The 25,636-nt window shown below is 37.2% G+C and overlaps 1 protein-coding gene across 1 annotated transcript in view; it reads left to right on the plus strand.

Moving 5' to 3' along the window:
- Positions 1-25,636, plus strand: part of FCHSD2 (FCH and double SH3 domains 2) — a 254,614-nt gene that overhangs the window by 115,104 nt on the left and 113,874 nt on the right. The window contains exons 5-8 of the mRNA XM_058545654.1: positions 8,676-8,820; positions 18,921-19,054; positions 22,692-22,746; positions 23,827-23,955. Coding sequence (XP_058401637.1) covers positions 8,676-8,820; positions 18,921-19,054; positions 22,692-22,746; positions 23,827-23,955 — 463 coding nt within the window. The remainder of the gene's footprint in view (positions 1-8,675; positions 8,821-18,920; positions 19,055-22,691; positions 22,747-23,826; positions 23,956-25,636) is intronic.

A 25,636-nucleotide genomic window follows, 5' to 3' on the forward strand; every position in this document is an offset into this window, starting at 1 on the left:
TGGGCAAAAGGAATTCTAAGCAGAAGAAACAGCTTAAAGGAATGGAAGCATGAGAAAATATGAATGTTAGGTAACAATGAGCAGTTCAGTATGGCTGGTGCAAAGTACATGGGTTGGAGGGTGAGAGGAGTGGTGGACATGGAGGATACATAGATAGGCATCGTGACGGACCTTGCATATCACAGAGTTTGTTTTTTATTCAGAAGATACTGGAAGCATTAAAGAATTTCCACAAGAGGAATGACATGGTCAACTTCATGTATTAGTTTGAATAACTTTAGTATTAGTATGAAGGTGATTAGAGGGATGTGAGGAAGAATTCAGAAAGGACAGAATTGTGGGAATTTAATCCTTCATCATTCTTATTTGAACCGTGAACATTACAGTAGAAATTAGGTTGTGGGGGAGATTTCAGAGACATTTAGGAAACTGAAGCTAGAGGACTTGCAATTGATTTGGCAGAGTTTCGTTTTTTGTGTTTGTCAGATTTGTTCTCAGACAAGCTATAAACAGTTTTCTATAACTATCAAACTATAAAGTAGTTGTCTCAGTATCTAAAATAGCTCTTGGAACATAGAAAACACTTGACAAATATTTACTGACTGCAAAAATGACGTAGAGGGAGGGAGAGTAAGGACAGTAGAATGACTCCTAGGTTTTTTAACTTAGGCAACTGAGAGCATGGTGGTGCCATTGTGAAAAAAGACAAGAGAAGGATCAGGATTGAGGATGAGAAAGGCAATTGTCAATTTTTTTGTTTATTAGGAGTTTATTTTAGTTCTCGTCATTTTAAGTTTCCCTGTTAACTTTTTTTGAATTTATATTTGTATTGGAAGTTTAAAAATTCTTATGTATACTTGTTGCATGTGTAGCAGAGTATAAAGGGTATAAAGTGCACCCTCATCCTCTTTCTCAAGCCTCTTCCATTCACATTTCTACTCCCTCAGAATAATTGCTGTTAAAAGCACGTGGTCTTTTCTTCCGTATTTTTCCTGTGTGATGCATATGTGAACATACAGTTCTATTTTTAACAGAACTGGAATTATTGTATATGTATGCTTCTGTGACTAACCCCTCCCGCCCCCTGGCCTCCATACACACGCTTAAGGAGTCTGTTTTAGATATTCTTTCATGTCAGTATGTTCAGGTCCTGCATTCTTTTTTTTTTGGTGAGGAAGATTGGCCATCAGCTAACGTCTGTTGCCAATCTTCCTCTTTTTGCTTGAGGAAGATTCGCCCTGAGCTAACATCTGTGCCAGTCTTCCTCTGTTTTGCATGTGGGACACTGCCACAGCATAGCTTGATGAGCACTATGTAGGTCTGTGCCTGGGATCTGAACCCGTGAACCTCGGGCCCCCAAAGCAGAGCGCACAAACTTAACTACTACACTACTGGGCCGGCCCACCCCATTCTTTTTAATGGCTGTGTTAGTGTCATAGTATGGGTAAACTATGGTTTTGTTTTCCATTTCTCTGTTGGTGTTTAGTTTATTGCTATTGCAAATAGTTCTGCAGTAGAGAACTCCTGTATGCACATAGTTCTATCTTTGTGCACTGTGAAAGTATATCTATAGGATAAATTCTTAGAGGTGGGAAATGCTGGGTCAAAAGGTTTATACATTTAAAGTGTTGACATTGTAAATTATCCTTTATAAACTCTATATCAATATATTTTACATTCTAATTTGATTTGAAATTCCCCATTTCTTTTTTTTTTTTTAAAGATTTTATTTATTTATTTATTTTCCCCCCAAAGCCCCAGTAGATAGTTGTATGTCACAGCTGCACAGCATTCTAGTTGCTGTATGTGGGACATGGCCTCAGCGTGGCTGGAGAAGCGGTGCCTTGGTGTGCGCCCGGGATCCGAACCCGGGCCGCCAGCAGCGGAGTGTGCGCACTTAACCGCTAAGCCATGGGGCCAGCCCTCCCCATTTCTTTTTATTTTTTACCAACAGGGCATGTGATCAGTCTTTTAAAATTTTTGCCAGTCTGATGATACGTGCACTATTTAATGCCATTAAATCACCCTCATTTACCTGGTAACTAAATTTCTATAACACTACTTTCTCTTGGACCTTTTTTTTTTTCAGTCTTTGAGGACAGGTTTTCAGTTCTGTCTTAGTCTGTTCAGGCTGCAATAATATAATACCACAGACTGGGTGGCTTATAAATAACAGAAGTTTCTTTCTCACAGTTGTGGAGGCTAGAAGTCTGAGACCAGGATGCCAGCATGATTGGGTTCTGGTGAAGTCCCTCTTCTGAGTTGCAGACTTCTCGACTTCTTGCTGTGTCCTCACATGATGGAAGGGGTTTGGGAGCTCTGTGGGGTCTGTTTTATAAGGGCACTAATGTGTCTTATGACCTAATAACCTCTCGAAAGCCTCCCCTCCTAATACCATCACCTTTGATTTAGGATTTCCATATATGAATTTTGGGGGGACACAAACATTCAGACCATAGCAAGTCCTCTCTTTGTAAATGTTTCTTAGAGTTTCCTCAGCTGTCTAGTGACTGTTTTAAGTAATCTTATCTATATCCCTATCTTTAAAGATTGCCTATAAACTGTAATGATCGTATGTTTTTGTTAACTCTTCAGCTTGGGAACCAAAAAGTCGGCTGCCTCCAGCGTTGACTTCTTTCTAGATCTCATCTTCTCTTAGGAATGTTAAATAGTTGCTTCTCTGCCTGTGATCTCTCCCTTTCACAATTTCATTTGCTACAATACCACCAACTATCTGTATGTCTTTGTAAAATAGGCCTACTGTCATTTTCCTGCGTGAAAATCTTCTATTGTTTCTCCTTGCCAATAGGATAAAATTAAATTTTTCTTTTTTATGATATTCAAAGCCATGAAGAAACCAGGCCCCAAATTACTTTTGTCTCCTTGTCTCTGGCCATTTCTCCTTCTTTCATCTTTGGTCCCCTAACCCTTGGGTACCTCAAGCTGCAGTTGTATTGTAGTTCTTATCACACCTCAGCTGGACTGAACTCAGCCATCCTCTGTGCCTTTACTTGTGTTACCTAGACTTAGGATATGCTCCCTGCCTGCTATCAAGAACAATATATGAACACTTATTTATTAAACACCATACTTTCTCCTTGTTATCAGCTACTATATAAATTAATCTTAGATTATGAACTTATCACATTTTCTAGAGTTTTCCTGATGTGGGGTGCTATATTTCTAGGCCTGGGGAAGATCTATGGTTTTGTATGTTAAATTTTATTTTATTTTTTATTTTGAAATATTTATGGATTCATGTGCAATTATAAGAAATAATACAAAGAGCATTCTTATACTCACCCAGTTCCCCCAGTGATAATATCTTACATAACTATAGTACAAATCACAATCAGGAAATAAGACTTTCAAGTCTTATTATTTAAGAAATACGTTTCATAAGGCTATAGCTGCCATAGATAATGCTTCCTCTGATGGTTCTGGGCAAAGTAAATTGAAAACCTTCTGGAAAGGATTCACCATTCTAGATGCCATTAAGAACATTGGTGATTTATGGGAAAAGGTCAAAATGTCAACATTAACAGGAGTTTGGAAGAAGGTGATTCCAACGCTCATGGATGACTTTGAGGGGATCAAGACTTCAGTGGAGGAAGTAACTGCAGATGTGCTAGAAATATCAAGAGAACTAGAACTAGAAGTGGAGCCTGAAGATGTGACTGAATTGCTGCAATCTCATGATAAAACTTGAGCAGATGAGGACTTGCTTCGTATGGATGGGCAAAGAAAGTGGTTTCTTGAGATGGAATTTACTCCTGGTGAAGACGCTGTGAAGATTGTTGAAATGACAACAAGGATTTAGAATATGACATAAACTTAGTTGCAGGCAGCAGCAGGGTTTGAGAGGATTGACTCCAGTTTTGAAAGAAGATCTGTGGGTAAAATGCTATCCAAGAACATCACATGCTACTGAGAAATTGTTCGTGAAAGGAAGTCAATCGATGCAGCAGATTTCATTATTGTCTTTTTTTTTGGAGGAAGATTAGCCCTGAGCTAACTTCTGTTGCCAGTCCTCCTCGTTTTTGCTGAGGAAGACTGGTCCTGGGCTAACATCCATGCCCATCTTCCTTCCTCTGCTTTATATGGGACGCCGCCACAGCATGGCTTGATAAGTGGTTCGTAGGTCTGCGCCTGGGATCCACACCTGCGAACCCCAGACTGCCAAAGTGGAGTGCACGAACTTAACTGCTATGCCACCAGGCCGACCCCCATTATTGTCTTATTTTAAGAAATTGCCACAGCCACCCCAATCTTTTAGCAGCCACCACCCTGATCAGCTATCAACATCAAGGCAGGACCCTCCATCAGCAAAAAGATTACAATTCGCTGAAGGCTCAGATGACAGTTAGCATTTTTTAGCAATAAAGTATTTTTTAATTAAGATATGTACATTGTTTTTTAGACATAATGATATTGCACACTTAATAGACTACAGTATAGTGTACACGTAACTTTTATTTGCACTGGGAAACCAGAAAATTCGTGTGACTCACTTGATTGCGATACTCGCTTTATTGTGGTGGTCTGGACCCAAACCTGCAATGTCTCTGAGGTATGCCTGTGCTGGATTGCTATTCTGAATGAGAGGTTATATAATGTGGTATAAATGTGAAGGGTTGGCCTTCAGAACCCAGTTTATCCAAGTAAAAGGAGGAATGAGAGAGTGTATTGGTGCAGAGGCAGAGAGATTGGTAGATATGGTGGGAGCATGTGCACATTATCTTCTGGTAGCTTCCTTGTCAGCTGAAAGTGTGGTCATATTAGGGGTTGAGACGAGAGGAAATGTGGGAAATAATTGTCTAGAAGAGTGAGAGAATAAGTGAATTAGGGAAATATAGTTGGATTGCTGGGTAGCACTAAGGGGTTACTAGAATTTATTTGACGTCAGTTTAAAGTGAGACCAGGCAGCATGATTGTGGTTTTCTCCAGGAAGGTTCTGCTGCACAGACATTGGTATAGTGTAAATAGAATTTTGGATTTAACCAAGATTGGGATTTGTAGATCATAATGATGGAAAGAAAGAGGGACAAGGGTAATAAGGGTGTACAGAAGGGAGTGATTATAAGGTAGACCATGAAACCTAGGCTGGGTAAGGAACTGAGAAGGGAGATTATGAGAGGAGGTGAGAGACAGTGGGAAGGGGGAAGGATCAAATGGCTTGTGAGTTCTGATAGAGTTGAGTAATTGTTGGAGTCAGAATCCTAAAGGGAGTGAGTGGAAACAGGAAGTGTTGGTCAGAGATTAGATGATTAAATTGGGATTAGAGCAGAAGGGGTAGTTATTGGTAATGACAAAATCTAGGTTATGACCAGTGGAGTGCTGTATCCTGGTGAATAGCCTCAGAAAAATTTCACAACCTCTCTGAGCCTTACTTTTCTCCTCTTCAAAATGGGGGTAATGTCTATTTTACAAGGTTGTCATGAGGATTAAATGATATGATAAATGTAAAATACATGACATAGTACCCAGTACGTGATAGGTTCTTAAAAGAATTTTCTTCCTTCCTTTCTTTTAGAATTTTGAGCCTTATTTCTTGACCTGAGCAGAATAGCAAAATATCATACATACCTTGATACCTTTCCTTGTGCTTCAAAATTACATATATGAAGCCTAGTGAAATAAAAATTTTTTAAAAATCACTCTACTACCCATTATTATTTTTCCCCAATCAGAATGAAAAACACCACTACTGTTGGAACTACCACTATTATGTTAACAGGAAGTACTTATATTTATACTACAATTCTGCTGTTACTATTTATTCTATTATACTATTTAAAACAATCTATGTGCCAAGAATTTTCACATCATTTGCATTTACTTGTTATAATAGCCCTGCGAGGTACATGGTGCTGGTGTTTTTGCTGTTTCTCCACTTGCCAGTTGAGGAAATGAAAGTATAGTGAGGTGTGCTACACATGATTGTATTGGTTAAACTAGAACTTGAACCCAGGTCTTCTGACTGACGGATAACTGAATTGCGTGCTTTTCAAGGTGTCTCATTGTTTTGAGACAGGTTGAGGATCTTTTACCTGCTATAGATCTGCTAATCTCTAAGCATTTCTTTTTATTTATTTATTTTTATTTTTATTTTTTTTAATAATTTTATTTATTTTTCCCCCAAAGCCCAAGTAGACAGTTGTATGTCATAGTTGCACATCCTCCCAGTTGCTGCATGTGGGACGCGGCCTCAGCATGGCCAGAGAAGCGGTGCGTCGGTGCGCGCCCGGGATCCGAACCCAGGCCGCCAGCAGCAGAGCGCGCGCGCTTAACCGCTAAGCCACGGGGCCGGCCCTAAGCATTTCTTTTTAAACTATATAAATGAAAGAGTTTTTCTTTTTATTGCACAGTCCTCATAATTTATACATTCATCCATTTATTGATTTTTTCATTCAACAAATACTTATTATAACCTTTCTAAATATTAGGCCATGGGCTAGGCCCTAGGAATACAATAGTGAGAAAGACATACACCCCTGCCTTCATGAAATTTTCCGTATAGTGAGAGGCACAGACATTAACTAACGATTACATGGAAATATTTATAATTGAAGGAAAAGTGCTAGAGCCATGTGAACAAATAACACAGAGAGGGACTTGATTGAGTCTGTGCATTGGCTTGGTGGTGATCATGAAAGACTTCCCTAAGGAAGTTACATTTAAGCTGAGATTTAAAGGATGAACAACAGTCAACTGGGTAAAGGGGTAAAGGAAAGAGAGTGCTACCTAAGGGGAGAGTGTGGATGAAGGGATCCTTCCTTCCTTTTTTCTTTTCTTGCTTCCTTCAGATAACGATTCTCATAATGGTTCTTTCTCATTTTCATTATGATTTAAAAACATATTTTAAGTATAAGTTAATAGTTACAAAGCATAGTACTGAATTTTTCTCTTAGTGCATTCTCTGAGAAAATCAATTATTTGGACTACTTAGGAGGGCCTGCAGTGAGTTTACATCTGAGGTTCCATCTGTTGTCATGTAGTAAGGCCACGGAAGACATTAATTTTGCTGTTCTTTTTTTTCCCAATTTTATTGAAAAATAATTGACGTACATCACTATATAAGTTTAAGGTGTACAGCATAATGGTTTGATTTATATATATTGTGAAATAATTACCACAGTAGGTTTAGTTAACATACATCAGCTCATATTAATTTTGCTGTTCTTAAGTCCATCAGTGATTTTTTGCTGGCACAACACACTGAATCTTTTTCCCAAAGGAGAATTGATATACCTCTGCTTAAATAAATGAATATTTCCATTTAGACTGATTCATTTGGTATCTTACACAGACTAACCGTTTGTGTAATGAAATCATAAAATACAGTTGCTAGTTTTTTTAGTTCTAAGTAGGATGGGGACCCAGACAGTTTTTTTCTTGTTTTTACACTGTCATCCATTGACCCACAGCTAGCTTTTTATGTAGCACATGGTCCCATACACTGCTATCATGGAAAATCTACGTGACACAAGAAGGGAGAACTCAGGAGACAAATATCATAATCTGTCAGTGCAGGCATCTCGTTTTTAAAAGCAAAGTACCATCCATTGTTATGATAAGTTATAAAATATGTTTATAACTAGTATAGGAGCATACCATAACTGACTAAGGCATTTAGCAAAGTAGAAGAGAAGGTTTGAAAAGGAAATTGGCTACAAAAAGCAAAGAATGAATAATTCTTTGAGTTACCAAGAGATTACTGAGCACATTTATCAAGCAAAGGTGATGGATGGGACTTGCTTGGAATGACTCCAAGCCGCAATGTGATGCTGGCTGAGCATTATTACAACAGAGAAACAGATGTAAAGCAACCATACCATAGACTTCTTTTGTCAGATATATAGACTTCTCAAGCACATATGCAATTGTTCATGATATTTTTTTCTAGACACATCAGTTTATGTAAGACAGTAATATGATGTAGTTGAAAGAGAATGTACTTTAGAGGTGCTCAACCTTTGTCTATATCTCAGTACTGCCACGTTCTTTTGTGATCCAGAGTGATTCTCTAAATCTCTCTGAGCTTTGGTTACATCATCTGTAAAATTAGGAAAATATCTTAATCACATAATGAAACTTGATATTCATAATGATAACCTTGAGACAGTGAAAGGCTTAGACAAACTGAATTATTCACTAATTTTTATAGTATTAACTTTGTCTAGAATTGTAATCCTTGTATCGGTTTACTCCAGTATCAAGAATAGCTAGTGGGGGCCGGCCCTGTGATTTAGCGGTTAAGTGCGCGTGCTCCGCTGCTGGCGGCCCGGGTTCGGATCCCCGGCGCGCACCGACACCGCTTCTCCGGCCATGCTGAGGCCGCGTCCCACGTACAGCAACTAGAAGGATGTGCAGCTCTGACATACAACTATCCACTGGGGCTTTGGGGGAAAAATAAATAAATAAAATTGTAAAAAAAAAAAGAATAGCTAGTGAATCAAAACAGCCTATTTCTGAGCTATAGAGGAATAGAGTATATGCCGTGTATCTACTTATGTATGCTAAAAATATTACTAACTATAAACCAGTGTAAATACACTTTCAACTATAAAGAAAATATTCATTCTATTTGTCACTGTTAGCCAGTGAGCAAAAGGTTAGCCAACTTTTTCTTCCTTTTCTGAGCCTAATACTTTTCTGTCCCTCTTTCAACTTAGGAGCATGTATCCTGTTTGGAAATCTTTTCTCGAGGGAACACTGCAGGTAGCCCAGTCTCGGATCAATATATGTGAAAACTATAAAAACTTCATTTCTGAGCCTGCAAGGACAGTAAGAAGCTTAAAAGAACAGCAACTAAAAAGGGTATTGTTTCAATTTTTCTTTTCTTATATGCATTTTAATACCTCAATGCTACATTTGTAATCTGTGAGATTATGTTAAATTGCATTTAACACTTTGAGCTTTTCTCTCTGGTCACAAATGTTTCTGATTTCAACATGGGTTTTCTGATTTCAACATGTTAGTAGGATTTTTTGATTTCAGCATGTTCCCTCTAACAACTGCATTTATTAACTGACAAAAGTGAGTGTAATTTGAATCTGTGGACCTTCTGAAAGCTCAGTAAACACTTCTTACAAATATCACTTTTGAGCTTAACTCAAGTAAGTAGATCTACTTAGTTTCACAATATTAGTATAGTTTTGTGTATATTACAATAGTTACAATGTTATTAATCCCAGTAAGTCTTGAAAAAATTTGTCTTAATTTCAGTTGGAGCCATTTTGCATAATAATTTAAAGGAAGTTGACACATTTTGACCAGATATAGCAAACTTATTACCAAAAATGGTGTTCTGTAAAGTTTGATTATATAGTTTATATAAAAATAAAAATTTTCAAATACATCTATTTCTTTGATTATACAGAAATTAAAAATTCATAGAAAAAAATCATTATTAAATGTGATTTTTATGAAAAGCTTGCTATTAAAAGTAGGTGATTAAATTGTGTCCTTTTTGGAAATAGAGTTACAAAAATAGAAATTATCACGATGCCTAATAAGCAGCTAAATTTTTCTAATGGAAGTATTAATACTTTAGAAAATATTACAGTAATTATTTAAGGAAATAGTATTTCAAAAGCCATCCAGTGTTTTGATTCTGTCATTTGGATTTTCAGAACTTTTTTACACACAAAAACTAAAAAAAACTAGTCTTTCTTGTTTGCCAAAGATGATTTCGGTAGCATGAAATCGATATATTAAATGTATATTGTGTATATAAAATTCTAATCTCTTTCAAGCACTCACGTAATATCAGTTAGTTTTAACATATTTGTATAAGAATGCTTTGGTTTTATCTTTGCTCAAAATTACCTCTTTCAAAACAAACATGGTGAATAAACTATGTGACCACTGACCAAACAATGCTTTCGAATTGGAAGAAAATATGTTGTGTGTGTATGTATATTCCATCCGTGCATGCAGAGAGAGGGTAGAAGATAGGAGTAGAGAATTAATGCTAGTGTAACTTCCCAACCAGGAGGAAATACTCCATTTCACATAGCCAATGTATTCACCAAATCTAATTGAATTACTGGAAAGTTCTACCTTTCTCAATATCAGACTAATTTGAAAGAGTTTACCATTTGTGCTTTTCTCTTTCATTGGTAGAATTGTCTCTAACCTGAATTTAACCAGCATCCCTGGGCAAAGAATGTTTGCTGAGAATTGACAAGTCTTCATATCTGTGAATTAACTTGTTTTATATTATAGCTGATAGTAATGGTGTTTATGTTCCATCTAAGCAATTGTTAAACATTAAGTACATGTTGGGCATGCCTGTCAGGACTTTGAGATTACAAATGACGGAAACCTACTTCAGACTATCTTAAGCCAAGAAGAGAATGTATTAGTTTACATAACTGAAAATTCCAGCATGGATGGAATCTGGGTAAGAGTGGATCCAGGTGCTCAAATGATGGTATCAGAATTCAGTCTTTCTTCCCGTCCGTTATCTCTACTTTCCCCAATGGCTTCGTTCTTTAGCAGCTCCTCCACACGGTGTCCCCCAAAGTGCCAGATTTACAAATCTTACGGCTAGCAATCCTACATTTTTCATTTTCCCAAAAGTTTCAACAGAACTACCAGAATTGAGGCTCATTGGCTTATCTTGGGTCACAGGCCTCCCCTTGAGTCAGGGGTTACAGTCCTCATGCAAACTACGTGGACCAAAAATAGGGAAAGATGATTCTCCAACAGTAGATTGGGGTGGATTCCCAAAGAGAAAACAAGGGAAATAGAGCAAGCAAAAGCAACAGATAGCCACTACAATTGGCTTCTCCAATTGTACTTCCCAAACTTTACAACAAATTGATCAATAAATTGTCTATTCTTTTTCCTTTTCTTATCCAACCCTCCCCCTTTCTTTTACCTTCTTTTGGATTAATCTTGTCCTTTTCTTTACTCTTTTTTTGTTTTTTAGTGTGATAAGAACACTTATAAGATTCACCCTCTTAACAGATTTTTGAGTGTATAATACAGTATTGTTATATCTATAGGCACAATGTTGTACAGCCACTCCCTAGAACGTCCTCATTTTGCATAACTGAAATTTTGTACTTGTTGATTAGCAACTCGCTCTTTTCTCTTCCTCCACCCCCTGCCAACCACAATTCTATTCTTTGCTTCCATGAGTTTGACTATTTTAGATACGTCATGTAAGTGAAATCATGTGGTATTTGTCCTCCTGTAGCTGGCTTATTTCACTTAGCATAATGTCCTCCAGCTTCATCCATGTCGTTGCATATTGTAGGATTTCCTTCTTTTTTAAGGCTGAGTAATATTCCATTGCATGTATTTGCCACATTTTTTTGTACATTCATGTGTTGATCAACATTTTGGTTATTCCCGCATTTTGGCTTTTGTGAATAGTTCTTCAGTGAACATGGGAGTGCTAATATCTCTCCTAGATCCTGATTTCAGTTCTTTTGGAAATATATCCGGAAGTGGGATTGCTGGATTATATAGTAGTTCTATTTTTAATTTTTTGAGGAACCGCCATACTGTTTTCTGTGGCAGCTGTACCATTTTGCATTTTGCACAAGGATTCAAATTTTCCACAACTTTGCCAATGCTTGTTGTCTTTTGGTTTTTTGATAATAACCATCCTAACAGGTATGAGGTAATAACTCATTGTGGGTTTGATTTGAATTTCCCTGATGATTAGTGACATTGAGCAATCTTATTTTTTTATTATCAATTTTTCTTCCATTAGTAGCTTTTTAATTTTATGCTATTCTTTTAGTAATTAGCTTAGAGATTCCAATATGCCTCCCTGACTTATTACAGTTTACCTTGAATTGGCAGTTTTACTGTTCTCCAAACTTTACTCTGAATTAACTTATTAAAGTCTACCTTGAATTAGTATTTTACCACCTCATGAACAATGTAAAAATCTTCCAACAGTGTAATTCCATTTACCTCCCCATTATGACTTTTGTGCTGTTAGACCTTTTGCCTTGGTCCATATATTTTTTGCTCTTTTTCTGCATTTTCTGTATTTCCACTCTTTTTTCTCTCTATATCTTAATCTGAATATTTTCCACTGATATCTTGCAGTTCATTAATACTCTGTTCTGCTATTTCTAATCTTCTTTTAAAACTTATCTTTTGGATCATAATGTATTTTTCAGTTCTAGAATTTTGGTTTGATTTTTTAAAAATAGAGTCTATGAATATTTGCAATTCTCCATGTTTTTCCTTTATCCTCTTTAAATATGTTACTCCTAATCCCTGTTTCATAATTTCACTATTTGAATTACTGTAGGTCTCTTTCTATCATTTACTGTTTTTCTTGGGTTTTGGTTATTTGGGTCTGCTGTTTTAGTATGCTTCACAATGCGAGACATTGTAGATAAAAATTACAGAGACTCTGAAAGATGTTTTCTATTTCCAAAGAGAGTTAAGTTTTCTGGCAGGCAGATAGAATACTACCAGATCACCTGATCCTGTTAGGGTCTAGTTTTAGGCTTTTTAGGGCTGGGCTATTTCACTTTTGTCCTTGTTCCTAGGGTCTTAACTGAAAGTGTGGGGTGCTTACCAAAGCCCTTCTCCTTTGACAAGAGTTGGACTTCAGCTGTTGTCTTCTTAACATCATGTAGCCCCTCTGATTCTTGGATCACTGCACAGCTCCATTAGTCTTTCAGCTACTGTTCTTTACTGGATTTCTTGAAATTTCACCCCACACGTGCCATTTAGAAGTCAACTGATGACTCGGGGAAATTACATACAGATTTTTGGGCTTGCTTCTCTGTAGTACCCTTCTTTCCAGATCTTAGCCTATCAAGTTCCTACTTTTTTGGCATCCTCAGACTCAAACCTCTCTCCGCAGACTAGTAAGAATGCCAATTTCTGTTTATATCCTGTTTCTTTGTGGCATGATTCAACAAATGCCCTAAGGGAAAAAGTCAAGTTGAATGTAGAGCTTACCCAGCTGTGCTTTCCTTCTCCCAGGTATCCTTGTTCCTAAGGCTGGTGTGTATTTCTATTCATTAATGCTGGCAGTTTTGAAAAGTCTATTTTGTCCAACTTTTACAGTTTCCAGCCTGCAGGAAGGTAGTCTGAAACAACTTGTTCTGTTATGATCACAACCAATTTTGACTTAAAATTCTCCCTCTATAACATGTTAATGTTCATCCTCTCTTTTTTATTTTCTCTATTTTGGCAGTTTTCTTTTATGATCCCTGGGGATAAATCCAGACACTTTACAGTTATAAAGGGTCTGACTGTTGTGGAGATTATAATGAGAATTACATCATAGCTTTTCCTAAATCATTTTCTGCATGCTGACATTTGCTCATAAATCAGAACAGGAGCCACAATAATCTCTAAGGCTTTTTGCTATTCTTTTTTTTTTAATTGAGATATAACTGACATAACATTACATTAGTTTCAGATATACAACATAATGATTCGATATTTATACGTATTGCAAAATGAGCAACACAATAAGTCCAGTTAACCTCTGTCATTCTTATACTTAATTAGCCATGCTTTTGTACATATTGTTCTCATTTATACAGAGTTTACCTTCCTTGAAATAATTGTGATTCACATTTGTATAACACTAGAGAGTTTCTAAACTGCTACCATATCCATTATAGTCTCATTTGATTTTCATTAACAACCTGTTAGGTATGTAAATATTATTATTTTACAAATAATGAAACTGAGGCTAAAAAATGTTAAAGAGACTTAGGTAGTAAATGACAGAGCAGGAACTTGAATATACTACTTCCTAATTCCAAATCTTATGCAATCTTTTAAAATCACTTGAAGTTTAATATTTAAATAGGTGTATAGAAAAATATGTACAACTCCTTCACCTTTGTAGACTAGTTAATTGCCTTACTTCTTTTATCTTCTTAGTTTTTATAATAGTTGTAATTAATATGTGGATAATTTGTTTTAGGATATCACATTTTCCCCATTCTCTCCATTTCCTAATTAATTGTTCATGTTTCTATGAAACCTTTTGGTTATTATTTTTTATTTCTGAATGAAGTTTTTATTTATTCTACTTTATTTAATTATACCTCTGTTTTTAGACATTGCCACTAAGTCTACAATAAAAGTTAACTTTTTTCTTTTAAGTTATTTTCTTAGGATAAATTTCTGGGACATGACTACTGGCTCAGAGAACGTATTAGTTTGTAGGACTTTGATGTATTGGCCCAAGATACTTTTTTTCTTTTCTTTTCTTTTTTTTGGTGAGGAAGATTGGCCCTGAGCTAACATCTGTTGCCAATCTTCCTCTTTTTGCTGAGGAGGATTGTTGCTGAGCTAACATCTGTGCCAATCTTCCTCTATTTTGTATGTGGGATGCCACCATAGTATGGCTTGATGAGTGGTGTGTAGGTCTGCACCCAGGATCCAAACCTGTGAACCCTGGGCCACTGAAGCAGAGTGTGAGAACTTAACAACTACATCACTGGGCCAGCCACTGGCCCAAGTTACTTTTATTTTTATTCCTGAATTCAAGTTATCAACAGATCTGTCTATCCTTGTATCTGTGTCATCCTCAGGAATAATTTTTTTTTTTTTTTTTTGGTGAGGAAGCCTGGCCCTGAGCTAACATCTGCCAATCCTCCTCTTTTTGCTGAGGAAGACTAGCCCTGGGCTAACATCCATGCCCATCTTCCTCCACTTTTTATGGGACACCACCACAGCATGGCTTGACAAGCGGTGTGTCGGTGCACGCCCGGGATCCAAACCAGTGAACCCCAGGCCGCCACAGTGGAGTGCGTGCACTTAACCGCTTGCGCCACCAGGCCGGCCCCAGGAATTATATTTTTAATTTCTTCACTAGGATCCTAAATTATAGTGTCCATATTGGTTATCATTTTGCATGATCCCTTAGCCTTAATGTAAACGTACACACTGATTTCTGTGTCTGCTCAGTGCTGGAAACTCTTGGGAAAGTGCTGAGCATATATCACACCAAGGCTCTTCTTAACACAGGCATTATTAAGTTCTTTTTAAGTATATAACTTAGTCCACCCCAGAAAACCGGATTCCTACAGAAGAAATTTATTTTAAAAGTTGGAGAGGAAATCCTAGGTAACCTTTTCCTTTACAAATTAAGTTTGTTCAGTTTTATTTAATAAATATTTTTGGTATTTTGCTGTGTGCAGAGCATTTTCTTTTAAAGAAGAACCCAAATTACTCTGCCTCGAAACAGTTCACTTAGGTGATAGAAAACATTTGGTTGTGGATTTACTGAATGCTAGGGAAGAAAGGATCACAAGAGACCTCATCAGTGTGCACGTAGGCTAACTCGAATATTGTTTGATAAACAGTATCGTAGAAACTTATGTAAAAGGAAAAAAACAGGAAGAGAATCAACTGGAATTTTCTGATGAGATTTTTGGGAAATCCTTTTTAAAGATATGAACTATCACAAAATGCATCTATTATAGCACATATAGAAAGTAATTTAATTAATAGCCTTTTATAGATGAAAATGAATTAAGTAATTTCCATAAGATGTTTGCTTACCCAGGACTAAGGAGAGATGTCTTGTTCTTCAAAGGGTAGGAATGTAAGGAGTGAGTGGCTGTGTGTATGTGTGTTTATCTGTGTGTGTGTTGGGGGTTGTATGTGGTCTTGTATAGGTACCCATGGTGTTCACTCTGTGTGGATGTACTGAGACCCTGTCCACATGGTTTGCAGTCCCCAGGAAAACCTTTGCCTACTGTGTGTAGTTCCCTCTCAAAAGACTCAAAGTAGCAGACCCTTTGAATGCACATATATCACCACAGGACTCTCGGGCTTCCCTTCATTGATTAGTTTCTCTGAGGCCAAGCTCCATTGTTTTGGATGAATATTTTGGATATAGATGCCTTCCACCTGACTCCTCTTTTAGATAATCCATTCTATTTTCCCATTAAACACAGTTGTATCTTTCAGACCATGCCTCACTTTTTGGTTTTTAATATCTAATTGTAGCCATGGAGGACTTTCTCAGCTCTTCACACCTACAAACATAGCATTATTGAGATGTTTAGCACTTCTCTGTCAGGTTGTCGTAGTATTATTTGTTAAAAAGAAGTTTGTATATAATAAGGACTATTAAAAATTAAGGAGAGGGGCCGGCCCGGTGGCACAAGCAGTTAAGTGCGCGTGCTCTGCTGCGGCGGCCCGGGGTTCGCTGTTTCGGATCCCGGGTACGCACCGACGCACCGCTTGGCAAGCCATGCTGTGGCGGCGTCCCATATAAAGTGGAGGAAGATGGGCGTGGATGTTAGCCCAGGGCTAGTCTTCGTCGCAAAAAGAGGAGCATTGGCAGATGTTAGCTCAGGGCTGATCTTCCTCACCAAAAAAAAAGGAGAAAGATTTTTCTGCAAGGTAAAATCTTACTATTTTAGTATGTCTATACAATGAGATATTATTCAGCCATAAAAAGGAGTGAAGAATTAATACATGGTACAATATAAATGAACCCTGAAAACATTATGCTAAGTGAAAGTGAGACATATAAGGCCACATATTGTATGATTCCATGTATACAAAATGCCCAGAATAGGAAATTCATAGAGACAGAAAGTAGATTAGTGGTTGCCAGGGGCTAGTGGTAGGGGGAAATAGGGAGTGACTGCTATTGGGTATGGGGTTTCTTTTTAGGGTGATGAAAATGTTCTGGAATTAGATAGTGGTAATGATTGTGTAACCTAGTGAGTATACTAAAACCCACCAAATTGTATGCTTTAAAAAGGTGGATTTTGTAGTAAGTGAATTATATGTCAATTTTTTAAAAAGGTTACTATTTTAGGATAAAGTATTTCTAAAGGAGACCTTAAAAATATGATTATCATAAAACCGGGATACACACTATAAGGGATTACATGACTTTGGGTAAATTATTTAACCTCTTTAAGTCTGTTTCTTCATCTTAAAATGGGGCTAATAATATGAATATTTTATCACAGAATCATTTCAAGGACTAAATGTGATAATACCCATAAAGTACTAAACATAGTGGCTTGTGCCTGTGCAGTGCCCTTAGGGAGTCTTCTTAAGTGTACCTAAACATCAGACTCTCATGAGTATCATAGGCCTCACCTGGCATGAGATTGACTTAGAAGGACGTTAGGACAGAGAAAGAACACAGTTAACCAGCAGAACAGTATCCAGCATTAGTAGAATTAGTTCTCCCACCAGTGTATGCCTCAGTCTACGTAGCCAACCAGAGTTCTTCTGTTTGGTCCCCCAGGCGACAGGTCTGGGGCGAGGGAATGAGACTCACATGTGTAAGGGTAGCCATAGGCCTTAAAGGATACTAAAATCTTTTATTATAACTCTATAGACAGAGCTTCCAAGTCCCTGCAAGGAACATGTCCAGATAGAGGAATCACCATACTCACAGAAGCCCAAAGCCAAGGCTTCTCCATCAGATATTTGCAGTTCATTTGAAGTTTCTGCCAAATTGATGCAATTTACCTATCAGGATTCATAAGCAATGTTGCCAAGTAACATAGTTGACATGTGTCTTCATCAGGTTTCTATTGAAACACAGACCTAGAAAGTTAAGCAAAGATCTAGTTTTCATGCAGAGGAGAAAGAGGTGTTTTTTTTTAATCCTTTGTTTACAGCCTAACACTTATTAAGTGCTCAATAAATGTGCCCATAGGGAACCTTCCAGATCTCTTACTTCCTGTAAAGTAGTGCCTTTCTTAACACCTAACAATTTCTGGGAGACTTTAGCCTGTATGTCACCTGTCTAAGTTTAAGTTTATTTGTGCTTTATCGTCACTCTTCTGATGTCCTTGCTCTACTCCACACTGTTCAGCCTGGCACAGTAATCCCTCATCAGTGTCTCCTCCTGCTTTGCTAAGCTTTTGTCAGTCTCCACCAAGCGCTGACAGTGCCATTCCAGGCTCAGAAGTTTCTCAGTGGGGGCTGCCCTGAACTGGCCTCAGACTGGTGAAACTTCTCTGTGGTTTGTTTCAAACAGGGGAAAACGTTTCCCCTTTGGATATCCAGAAGGGTCCCAAAGCAGTGTTACTTTGGCCCCAATGTGTTACAAGAGTTTATTGAGTAAACATTTCTTAGAGTTATGATGTCTGTCCCCTCTCCTAGAATGTATATATATATTCAAAGAGTTGAGTTGGGGGTGGTTTAAGTGATAATTGTTATGTAATACCCAGGTTTCTTGCTTCTCTCCTTCATTTTGGGCTTATCAAGTCAGACTTCTCAGATTTCACTCCTTCTTTCCCAGGGGTGAATTCTTGAGTACCGTTAGCACCATCGGTTCCCCAAACATATAGAGAGACTTTATTAAGATTATGAAGAAATACAGAATTGCTTTATTCTTTTGCGTGTATTGCCATGATATTGCCAACAGTCATAACATTTTCATTGTTGCTCCTCTTACCTTAATGTCAGTCAGCAGCACTCAGAGGTTCTTTCTTTTTTTTTTTTTTCCTTTTTTTTTGTGAGGAGGACTAGCCCTGAGCTAACATCCGATGCCAATCCTCCCCTTTTTTCTTGAGGAAGAGTGGCCCTGAGCTAACATCCGTGCCCATCTTCCTCTACTTTATATGGGACGCTGCCACAGCACGGCTTACTAAGCGGTGCGTTGGTGCGCACCCGGGATCCGAACCTGCGAACCCTGGGCCGCGGAAGCGGAGTGCGCGCACTTAACCGCTTGTGCCACCGGGCCGGCCCCACGGAGGTTATTTCTCAAAGCAGAGTTGTTAAGCAAACTGTGAGACTATTTGATCATTACTTGAGATGAGAGTACCAGCTGTTCACTGGATTTTAACTTGCAATTTGAAGGAGACTAAAATTGCTAACTCTTCTCTTGGATTTCCATCCTGAGGGCATAGTGCATAGTCCTTAGGACAACCTCGTTTTCTGTAAGCCTGAAAACTAAAATCATAATAATTGCACTTTGTGTTTTACAGTGTGTGGACCAGTTGGCAAAGATCCAAACTGAATTACAAGAAACAGTGAAAGATTTAGCTAAAGGCAAAAAGAAGTACTTTGAGACGGAACAGATGGCTCAAGCAGTACGAGAGAAAGCTGACATCGAGGCAAAGTACGTGTTTTAGAATTTCTGAAAAAGTGGTAAAGCAAATGAATATTATTTTTGCCAATACTTTGTTTTCTGTTAATACAGGACATAGACTCATTCTTAGGTTATGTTGATTTCATCTGACCTATAAATGTTACATACTTTAGATCAAATTTTTCTTTTATGTTGGCTGATTTTATTTAAATTAATATAGCAAAATGGGAATATGTGATCAGTCAGTTTTCACGTTAAATTTAATTTTGAAAAGGAAAGAAGACAAATCAACTTTGTATTGAAAGCTTAGCAAAAGTCTAGTTAAAGTTGCTATGGTGTCTGAATATCAGCAATTAAGAGCCTCCTTTTTCTCATACTACACTCTAAATCAGTTGTAGCTGGAAATCCCTGCTCCTTAGCATGCCATTGAAGGACCATGGACAGTGAGCAAGAACACTGACCTCAGTATAGAAACCCTGCCCCAAGCACTGTTTTTCTCCTACGTAAAATACTAACATATATACTTTTTTAATGTATGCTTTAGCAACTGTGTGAATTTTCTTTCATTATATGTGAATTACATATCCTTTATTTTGAGAATAATTAGGAAAAGAAGGAACTGGCACTTGTTAATAGAAAGGGATATAAAGCAAGCAGTAGAGATTTTTTTGCAAGACAACTTGAGGAAAGATAAAAAGTTTTTGAGAAAAGATAAACTTGTGTTATAGAATGAGACTCTGAAGAGTCTGTGAGGAGAGCTGAGCCTCCTCACAGTGAGTGACCTCACAGATGCGAAATCTAGGAGTCTAACTCCTAGTCATGAAATCAGTAAGGCTATGAACAGTTGTACAGACTAGCAAAGAGTGAGGAGTGTCTTTCTAATATGTTTTTTAGCTGCAAGAAATTAATCCATCTCATATAAGCATTATGTGAAAATTAGGGGCTCCTGGAAAGTTTATTTAGTACCAAGGGATGGTAAATGAATACTCAAAGTACTTAATGTTACTGGAAAACATATTTGATATTTCCCTAATTTAGATTGTTGTCTTTATTATTTTATTTTCGTAAGCATACAAATATTTCCTGTGCTTTCATAGAGTCAATGAACTGATCTTCCCCTAAAACCTGAAGTTTTTAGATTAGGTGATCTCCATTAGAAATATCCTGCCTTGGTGGTTTTTAGAAACTTGTTTTTAAAAATTTTCAGGGATTCTAGAAATGAGAGTTGACAGATTTGTAGAGCGTGTATAGATACCTACTTTAGCCAAGGCCCAGAGGCTGAAAATGAGGATAGTTGTGGGGCTGTTCTTGAGAAGTATGGATTTGACGGGATCTAATTCACAGATGCTAGATTGCAAGGAACTGCCTTCTAATATGGCCTAAACTCAAAGGGGATACAGCACATTAGGCATTTTAGTTCAATGTGTAACTTTCCTGGAAAATTAATTCAACTACAGAGTAAGAAATGCCTCTTTATCTTCATTCACTCCCTAAATGTTTATTGAATAATTACTTTATATCAGGTACTTTGGGTATAGAGATGAGTAAGATAAGCTTTGTGCCCTCAAGAAGTGTAAAGTCTGGAATTAAAGACAAATGTGTTTGAAAGTAACTTTATAATTTGTTTTTTCACAGTAAACTCAAAGAAATTGAGTATCTAAAGTCACTCACCTAGTAACTAATTTATTTACAGTAGTTGTATGAAAACACTGTTTTGTAAGCATAGAAAATAGATTAATTTTGCCTAATGAAAAAGGAAACCTTTATAGAAGTGATGTGTGGACAGAATCTTGAAGAAGGAATAAAATTTTTCCAAGTAGAGATGAGAAGGAAGAAAGATCAGGAAGGGGAAGTGAAAACTGAACTGCATATAGTTTTATTAGATGATTTGACAGATGGTGAGATGTGCACATTAGGAGAGAGCACAGAAGGAAGAGGGATACAGTTTGAAGGGAAGGGTGAGTTCCATTTTGTATATGTTGGTCCTGAAGAATCTTTGGGACATTGGGGTGAATATATTTGGTAGGGAGTCATATATCTCACTCTCAGATGAGAATTTGGGCCTGAAGATCTCGCTTTTGGGGGTCAATTGCCTATCAGATGAGAGTGATAGGGGTGAAATCAGTTATAAAATGAGATGAAAAGTTGAGTTTAGAACACTAAGGAACATTAACATTTGGAAGGTCGATGAGGAAGAGGAGTGTGCAGTATAGTTCATTTTTTGTATATATCTTATTTGTTCAAGATCATAATCTTTGAAGACAGGAACTGTATTATTCCATCTGTTACTAATACCTACTTTAGTACCACACAGGAATTATATGAGGATTATGAAATGAAGCAGAAGCCAGAAATTTAAACCCTTCTACTGGAAAATCCAGATGCAACTCAGACTATTTGGATAATGACTACAAAAAAAGGAGAATTGAGAATACCCCAAACAGTCTTTCTTAACCCTGAACAGACTCTCTCAAATTTTAAAGTTTGTCGCCTTTGCTTTTCTAGATCAAAATGAATAGGACTCTGATTAATAAAACCAAACAAAAACCCTATGAAATATGCATATAGCAAGGTAGAAAATAACAGGAAAATCTTGGACCCAATTTTTGTTTTTAACAGTGGGGAAGTGGTTGGGATACATATGTGTACATCCCTGAATGTATCTCTCTTATTAGAAAGATGAGAGGCTGCTTTTGCTATCCTCTTCCCATTTATTCTGCAGACACTGGCTTGCTCTGTCTTCAATCCCAAGTGGTTTACAACTTTACTTCGTATTATGGCATAACTGCCAGCACACTCATTGAATCCTCCCATGGCAACACCATGACACTGCAGTCAAGACAAACATAGCAGCTTCAGAAATCGCTGGTCGTGGGAGTGTTGGTTGTTCCTTAGCTTTTGTCTGTTGACTTTCTCCTTATGGTTATCTCCAGTTGTTTGCATAAAACCAACATATTTTACTATTGATTGTTAGATTATGGTTCCTCTACTATACTGAAAGGGATTGAGGGAAATAAGGACACCAGAATGAGAGAAGATTATGTAGAACAAAATCTTACAGAGCAGGGAGTCCAAGGACTTTCTCACTGTGTTCAGGATACTATGTCAAGAGTGGAGGGGGCACACAGGCAGGCATCCAAACAAGAACAACTTGTAATGGGAGAAATAATGGAATTGAGGACTTGCTAGAGCCTGGTCAATATCACACTGTAGAGTGCATTCCTGGCCTTTTTACGGCCTATCACACATGGCCCTGAAAACCTGCTCATCTTTGCCTCCATAAGATGGTTATCCCTGGGCTTCTTTAAGCTTCCTTGCAGAAACTACAGTGTGTGTAATTGGGTGATACAGGAATAACCTATAGTTTGATGACTCTTGTTTATTAGGAGGTACCAATATATTGGACTTGTCAAATTATGTTTTTGTCATTCAGGATATTTTTATTTTATTAATTCCAGTATTTCTTGTTTCCATAATATTGAATTTTTTCTTTAGTAAAATAAGGGAAAATGATCATGCTCTTCGTTTTCCATTTTTTAGTTCTCTTTTAAAATCGTGTTGTGGAAAAGGGTCACTTTAAAAAAATTTAGTAATTATACTATTTAATCATTTTATTATGATATAATTTGATAATTTTATTAAACATACTTTTCTATTTTTATTATAGATCTAAACTTAGTCTTTTTCAATCAAGAATCAGTTTACAGAAGGCAAGTGTAAAGGTGAGTTTTTGAAAACTATATTTTACAATTCAGAAACCTTAGCTTATAAAAAAAGAATTGGGTCTTTTGAGGGTGGAGGTCAATTATTTCCACCTAATTTAGAGAAGAATTTTAAAGTTATTCACTTAGGGAAGAACTCTCCTTCCTAATTCATGGGGGTTTTTTACCCAGATGTCAGCACTTTGGACACTGCTTGCTTCTCAAGATTGCTTTACAGATACCTTTCTATACCTTACCTGCTTAGGTAGCCTGTGTCTTTAGGTCTTAGTCCAAGAGTTAGTCCACGGGCATTAGAAAGCTCTACAAAATCCATTTCATTCAGATTTACACCCCTGAGCAAATATTCTGGGCCAGATGCAAGTGAGTCTTTCCTGTGGGACCCATAAGCTGTGGAATACCTGCTAAGTAAGCTTAGTACCTGCCTTTGGCTGCCAGGCTCCCAACTAGCGTACAGTTGTTTTGGCACATTAGCAGCACTGATTTTTTAAAAACTTATTTTCTAACTCCAACAGATTTACCCATGTTTTTGAAGATAAGATACTTACTTAATTTGGAAACCTTTATTTTCCCATCTGAATAAAATGAGCAAAATATTTTGAAGTTCTCTAAAAAGCTTTGGAAGTATGTTAAGTATAAACAACAAATACAGTCATGCCTCACTTAGTGACAGGGGCACATTCTGAGAAATGCGTTGTTAGGTGATTTCGTCATTGTGTGAACATCATAGAGTGTACTTACACAAGTACACTCTAGGTAGTATAGCCTACTACACACCTGGGCTCTATGGTACTAATTAATCATATGGGACCACTGTAGCACATGCGGTCCATCGTTGACTGAAACATTGTTATGTATGACTGTATTTGAAAACACTCTTACCGTGTGTAACAATTCTAATCACTGTTTATTTAATTCCTCAATAGTGTTAAATAATTTTTATATGCATGTAAATGTTTCTCAACATGGTTACTTTTACTCTTTTTGGGGAGCCATTAATTGCTAACTAAGAGTGCTCTCCTCATATATGTTTTGCAGTGCAATATCAGTTTTCACTGATTTCTTTTTCTTTTACTGTTTTAGTTAAAAGCTCGGCGATCTGAGTGTAATTCCAAAGCTACCCATGCAAGGAATGATTATCTTCTTACATTAGCAGCAGCAAATGCACACCAGGATCGCTACTATCAAACAGATTTAGTTAACATTATGAAGGTAATACAGCCTTAATATCTGGGGTAATTTTGTTTAATTAAAGACAAAAACAACTCATGAGTTGAGTATTGGGTATATAGGATTAAGTCTGTAGAACAGCAACCAGGCTACTTTGCATTTCATTGGAATATACTTGGTATTGTTTGAGTAACCTTTGTTTTGGTAATTCTGAATTAATTTTTAGTGTAAGAAAATGTTTCAAGCCAAATCACTAGGATTGTGTTATTGCCTAGTAGTGACAGATATTTACTGTATAGTGGTTATTAATATATAAGATATAACATAAGATTATTTCTTAAAAGCTTAGATTTTTAAAATTTCATAATTTTGTCCTTAATTGATAGGTAAACATATACATTAATATTTTATGATTTTTAAGGTGCCTATGGGAAAAACAAGAGGAAATATCTAGTAGTATATGAAAATATTCTACCCTGGGTATCATTCTGAAATGTAGATAGATTGGATTACAGTTTCTTGTTGCCCAAACTCGATCTTGGTCATTCCCTGTTCATATACTACTGTATATTTGTCTTCAGCTTTCACTGAAGTAAAGGAAAAAGGGTGGAGGAGAAGAAAACCTTTTTAACCTGCTGCCGGGTTTCCCTTGTTGCTGGTAGACAAGTTCTGCTTTGAATTGTATCCCATTCTCTTCTGTCTTCTCAAGGACCCAAACATTGGATTATTCTGTCTTTCTCGTATTTTCAACCCGTCTCTCTCAAATGTATCTTTCTTTTGTGTGTGTGTGTGAGGAAGATTAGCCCTGAGCTGATATCCGATGCCAATCTTCCTCTTTTTTGCTGAGGAAGATTGGCTCTGGGCTAACATCCATGCCCATCTTCCTCTACTTTATATGGGACGCCACCACAGCATGGTGTCACAAGCGGTGCGTTGGTCCATACCTGGGATCCGAACCCGTGAACCCTGGGCTGCCGCAGCAGAGTGCGTGAACTTAACCGCTATGCCACTGGGCTGGCCCCTCAAATGTGTCATTCTTAATGACTATCAAACGCATTGCTTTCATCAAATTGCTTGCTTTATAAATCAGAGGTGTTGAGAATGGGGATGCGACAGAAGTGGAGACTCTTTTTTCTGCAGTGGCTCTGGGAAAGAGATAAACTATCCAGAAACTACAAGTTCTTTCCTTGAAAGTAGAAACAGGCCATTTCCTGGGACCTTCAAGGAAAAATAGGAGTGATGGAGAGAGTGAAACTGGAGTAAGAAGTACCCGATTGCAAAATTTTTTCTTTCCCTTTTGTTCACTGCCTGAAATCCTCTTTTCCTAGCTTCCATCCTGTTCTGACTTCTACTGGTTAGAATGCAGGTAGTGAGAGAGGCAAAGAATTGTTTTGACATCCCAGATGAGTGAGAACTCGGCATACATTTTCCCATAAAATGTTGGACCTAGTGGTTTAGGCGTTTTAGTATCTTATTAGGTGTTAACCTAGTGCTTCAGACTTACGAGGACCAACTGGAGACTTGGCCTCCCATTATAATATGGTTTCTCTAGGGAGATATATATACCAAGTTCAAACAACCCATTTATTAAAGAAGAGTTTTAGTACAACTTGCATTTAAGGTTGTGATTCCGTATATACCTTCTACTATTAAATCAAAGCTGTTAACTATATATAATTTTCCCTTTGAATACTTTAAAATGAACACTATATTGGTTTAAGCA

Source organism: Diceros bicornis, chromosome 7 (assembly GCF_020826845.1).
Source record: "Diceros bicornis minor isolate mBicDic1 chromosome 7, mDicBic1.mat.cur, whole genome shotgun sequence".
In the NCBI taxonomy this organism is placed as follows: domain Eukaryota; kingdom Metazoa; phylum Chordata; class Mammalia; order Perissodactyla; family Rhinocerotidae; genus Diceros; species Diceros bicornis.